This window comes from Octopus sinensis, unplaced genomic scaffold (genome assembly GCF_006345805.1).
Source record: "Octopus sinensis unplaced genomic scaffold, ASM634580v1 Contig16118, whole genome shotgun sequence".
Taxonomy (NCBI): domain Eukaryota; kingdom Metazoa; phylum Mollusca; class Cephalopoda; order Octopoda; family Octopodidae; genus Octopus; species Octopus sinensis.
The window spans coordinates 41,966-47,435 of NW_021834160.1; the positions used below are offsets into that span (position 1 = coordinate 41,966).

Here is a 5,470-nt window from a genome sequence, read left to right on the forward strand (position 1 = left end):
GGTTTGGTGGAAGGTTTTAATTAAAAACTTATGAAAACAAGACATTTATATTAGAGCCGGTTTCAGTCGGGTTGGTAATGAGGGGGTTAACCCCCTTCCTTGGCGACTTTTTTGGGGGAGAAAACATTTCATTTCCCCTTTACTCTCTCTTTTACTTGTTTCAGTCATTTGACTGCGGCCATGCTGGAGCACCACCTTTAGTCAAGCAACTCAACCCAGGGACTTATCCTTTTGTAAGCCCAGTACTTATTCTATCAGTCTCTTTTGACAAACTCTAAGTGACGGGGACGTAAACACACCAGCATCGGTTGTCAAGCAATGCTAGGGTGACAAACACATACATATATATATGCGACAGGCTTCTTTCAGTTTCCATCTACCAAATCCACTCACAAGGCATTGGTCGGCCCGGGGCTATAGCAGAAGACACTCGCCCAAGGTGCCACGCAGTGGGACTGAACCCGGAACCATGTGGTTGGTTAGCAAGCTACTTACCACACAGCCTCTCCTGCGCCTACTTCAGGAGAAATATTTGCAAGGTATTTTGTTCGAAGCACTAATAATTCTGGTGGGTTGCTACTTTTATAAAAATAATTGGGTGGATAGGATTACTGAAGGGGGGGGGGGGTCTGAGCATCAACCCCCTCACCACACTGCTCAATTGACACTGTTGTGCTACTGCTCCTGAAAGAATGAAAGGTAATATCAAAGTTAGGATTTGAACTTAAAACATAAACAGAGAGAAGAAATACTACCAGGAATTTTGTTTGCTGGGCTAACAACGGTCAGCTTATTGCCTTTATAATCTCTCTATATATAAAGATGAAGTTGTCTGTGTATGGCAGGTTTGGTAGCCTTCAACTAACACTATCTCCTCCGAGACCCTGCGGTGCAAGTTGACCAAAATTGAGAGTATGATAGAAGAAGGCTTGCTCTTCCTTCCGTAGAAGAAAAAATTCGGATCTTTTCGGTTTGAACGGCAGTTTTTTCTAGCGGTGTCATATGAAATTGTTACCCATAATTAGGACCCTAGTATCGATCTATTGCATTTCAATCTGTTTTAGGGTTAGGGTTGGGGGGAAGGGTATTTTTTTTTCTTCACAAATGTAAATAAACCCAATCTGTTTCTTAAACGAGGGACATATTTATACGGCACAGAATGTTTTCACCTCAATAGACGTCATTGATTGGTTGAAATTGTAGAAAAAAAAACAACAAATATCTTACAAACTATAGAATTTTCTCAATAAAGCCAAGAGAAAAAGATGTTTTATAAACACATTCTACCAGTATATGAAGTTTAAAATTTTTAGTTACCTAGAAATTATGTTAAAAACTGCCGTTCAAACCAAAAAGATCCAAAAATTCAAATCGGACCATGTTAAGACCAAAAATTATTTACATCAAAAAGATGCTTTTTTTCTTATGAAAATCCCTATTTTTTACGATTTTTTTACTGCTGTGTCGCAATTTTTCGGTGTATTTCAACCAGAAAAATGTTCACTTAAAAGAAAATAACAAACTACATAATGCAAAATTTTTACTTTTCAAAAATTCCGAGCAACGCCGGGCAGTGGAAGGTTTGGTAGCCTTCAACTAACACTATCTCCTCCCAGACCCTGCGGCGCAAGTTAACCAAAATTGAGAGTATGATAGAAGAAGGCTTGCTCTTCATTCCGCAGAAGATAAAATTCAAATCGGACCATGTTAAGACCAAAAATTATTTACATCAAAAAGGTGCCTTTTTTCTACGAAAATCCCTATTTTTTACAGTTTTTTTTTACTGCTGTGTTGCCATTTTTCAGTGTATTTCAACCAGAAAAATGTTCGCTTAAAGAGAATAACAAGCTACATAATGCTAAATTTTTACTTTTCAAAAATTTCAATTCTAAAGGGTCGAAACAAACCCGAGTAACGCCGGGCAGTGGCAGGTTTGGTAGCCTTCAACTAACACTATCTCCTTCAAGACCCTGCGGTGCAAGTTGACCAAAATTGAGAGTATGATAGAAGAAGGCTTGCTCTTCATTTTGTAGAAGAAAAAATTCAAATCGGACCATGTTAAGACCAAAAATTATTTACATCAAAAGGTGCTTTTTTCTATGAAAATCCCTATTTTTTTTACCATTTTTTAACTGCTGTGTCGCCATTTTTCGGTGTATTTCAACCAGAAAAATGTTCGCTTAAAGAGAATAACAAGCTACATAATGCAAAATTTTTACTTTTCAAAAATTTCAATTCTAAAGGGTCGAAACAAACCCGAGCAACGACGGGCAATACTGCTAGTAATAATAATAATAACTGTTTATAACAACAATACAGGCAAAGACCTGAAATTTGGGGAGAATGGCACTAGTTGATGGCTCGCTGATGCTTTGGTGTTTTATAGACCTAGAAATGATGAAAGCAAAGTTATTAATAATAATAACAATAATAATAACAATAATAATAAAACCAAAATCATCATATGTTGTTCATGGCATGTTAAAAAATATAAATAGTTACAGATTATGGAGAAATAAATGTTTCTTGATACAGTTTTAAAGTTGCTGGCAAGGGGTTCGAATCCAGGATAGCAAACCCATTTATATATATATATATAACGTACATATATATATATTACGTACATGTATGTTTATATATTTATAGATAATTACGTACGTATATATAATGTCTATGTATATATATATTATGTGTGTGTGTATATATATATATATGGTTGTGAGGCTTAACCTATACAACATTGTATACCCATATCGAAGTGAATTAGGATTTCTTGTGCTTTTTCTTCTTTTTTCGCTCTGACTTTTCGACTACCGGCGACCGGCTTCGATCTCGCGATTTTTTACTCTTGTGCTTTTTGCTACCGCTCTTACCGTCTCCGCCACCACCACCGCCGCTGCTGTTGTTGTTGTTGTTGCTATGGTGCTTCCGATGACTGCTCTTGCTGCTCTTGTGTTTACTGCTGCCATGGCGACGGTGACGATGATGATGATGGTGCTTGCGGTGTTTGGCTGGCGACGGTGATTCCGTGTCGGACTGGGACGAGCTGTGGGAGGGTGACGGCGAAGGCGACGATGACGACGACGACGATTGGGGGTCGTCGACGAGGGCGTATTTCTTCTGGGCCAGGGCCGCGGCTTCGGCCCTTGCAGCTTGTTCTTTGGCCTTCCTCGCCGGGTCAAACGAACTGCCGTCTACATAGTCCTTGCTGAGGTTAAAGGCTTCGCGGAGGCGAGCATTTTTCTCGAGGTTCGCCTCGGCCAGCTGATGCGTGTCGCGGGTGATGGGCCGACCGAACTCGTCCTTTTCAGTGACGCGATCGCACATCCCTTCCTTTTCCAGGAGCACCTTACGAAAGGCGGCCACTTTCCGTTCGATGGCATCGTCCGCGTAGCCCTGCTCCTCCATCAATTCTCGCATTTCCATGCATTTCAACTCGATTTTCCGCTTCCGTTCGTGGTCCAGGATTTCCTTGTTCGGAGCCTTGATCAAGGAATTTTCCAGCTTCCTGATTTCCTCTTCGGATTTGTAATCTATCCTGTCTTTGTGCTTGCGGATGAAGGAAAGGTTACGGGTCACGTAACCGTTGGTTCCGCTACCCCGTGGGGTAGTTAGACCAATTCCGTTATACATCCTGCGTGTTACTCACTTTTTTTCCCTGCCTCTTTTTTCTGTGATGGGAGACAGGAAAGAGTCTGGTTTTTGGTGTATGTATATATAAATATATATATATATATGAAAGACAGGAAATATATTTTTCACATGGATGGTGGAGTGTAGAGATATAGGAAAAAATAAAGCTTTAAAACTATATGAAAATTAATCTCAAATATTTGTTTGCCTGTTTTTTCACATCTCGCAAAGTGTGTGTGTGAGTGTGTAAACAGATGTAAGGTTTTTCCTTATAATTTATAAACACGTTCCAGCACACGATCTCAGATCAAGTCACTTGCTATGCAAGTACATCTCCGTAATTTATAAACACAGTATTCTTAAATAGTGACAATGACAAACAAGAAACATAGATCACTTCAGAGATCGCAAAGAAATACACGCAATAAATTTTTAACAGGAACCAGGGAGGGACAGGAAAAAAAAAAGACTAGATTTATGTTGTGTTTTGTTAAGTGTGTACCTCAATGTTTCGTTAATTAATCACACGCATTTATGTATACATGCAAGAACTATGCTATATATATATATATATATATATATATGTATATATGTGTGTATGTATGTGTGTAGTTTTGATAACAAGGGACGTGTATGTAAATATATTGGCCTAAGAGAGCCAAGATGTTAGCTAAATCTTCCTCAGATGTATACCTCTCAATATATATATATATATTATATATATATATATATATATATTGATGTCCAAGTTGGTCAATACGGTAAGTAAATAATCCACAGACGTTGGCTTTGTTGTTGCTGGTTTTTTCTGCAAGGTATACAAGTCCACTAAAATAATCTACATCATCCGTATATATATATATATATATATATATAACAAGGGATGTATATGTAAATAAGAGAACCAAGCTGTTCGTTAAATATTCCACAGATGTGAACCTTGTTGCTGGACTTCACATTTATAAGTTCATTATAAACATATATATATATATGTATGTGTGTGTGTGTGTAGTTTTGGTAGCAAGGGATGTATATATGTAAATATATTGGCCTTAGAGACCCAAGATGTCAATTAAATCGTTAAATCTTCCACCTTGTTGCTGGACTTTACAACATTTACAAGTCCATCCTTAAAATCTGTTAATATAAATACATATATTGGTCTCCAAGCTGGTCCATACGATAAGTAAATACTCCACAGGCGTTGGCCTTGTCGCTGGTCTTCTCCACAAGGTATACAAGTCCACTAAAATACTCTACATCCGTATATATACATATATACACACATATATATAATTGATCTGGACCAATATGTTGGTTGAATTATCCACACAGATCGGCCTTCAACTTGTTGTTGATCTTGTTCAGAACTTCACAAATAGAGTCTATAGAACCTGTATCTATTGGCCTACAAGCTGGCCGTGCCGTTGGTTAAATCCTTCACAGGTGGAGGCCAGCCTGGTGGTGTTCTTGTTGTTGGTCTTCTCCAAAATCTTTGCAAGTCGACATCTTGTCTCCTTCCAAGATGGCCGCCGGACACTTTGAAAACAAGTAGCGACCTCTCCTGGGAAGCCTTTTGAAGAGAGAGAACGATCCTCACGGAAAGATAACTCGGTGCGAGCGATAACGTAAATTATCTCCCCTGATCGAGACGTGCTAATTCTCCGTGTATATATATATATATATATATAGAAGTTATTACTCCTGTGCTACGTATGGATAGATTCTTCAAGCTGTGCTACAGCTGGTAGAAGGCCTAGGGATAAACCAAGAATGAGATGGTTGAATAATATGGATCTTTTCGGTTTGAACGACTGTTTTTTCTAGCGGTGTCATA

The 5,470-nt window shown here is 38.6% G+C and overlaps 1 protein-coding gene across 2 annotated transcripts; it reads right to left on the reverse strand.

Moving 5' to 3' along the window:
- Positions 1-2,467: 2,467 nt before the first annotated feature.
- LOC115230665 (serine/arginine repetitive matrix protein 2-like) lies at positions 2,468-5,214 on the reverse strand. Of its 2 annotated transcripts, none has more exons than XM_036499759.1 (2): positions 4,740-5,214; positions 2,468-4,579 (listed from the first exon to the last, which is right to left on the reverse strand). In XM_036499759.1, the coding sequence occupies exon 2, from the start codon at positions 3,631-3,633 to the stop codon at positions 2,764-2,766; it is 870 nt and encodes a 289-aa protein (XP_036355652.1). In that variant the 5' UTR covers positions 3,634-4,579; positions 4,740-5,214; the 3' UTR covers positions 2,468-2,763. The 2 variants fall into 2 exon arrangements, with proteins under 2 accessions (XP_036355652.1, XP_029656664.1); XM_029800804.2 differs by having other exon boundaries at positions 2,468-4,189; positions 4,612-5,214.
- Positions 5,215-5,470: the final 256 nt, after the last annotated feature.

What these genes read in the sequence shown, in the direction of transcription:
- LOC115230665 (XM_036499759.1), bottom strand. Translation starts at nt 3,633, where the DNA reads ATGTATAACGGAATTGGTCTAACTACCCCACGGGGTAGCGGAACCAAC.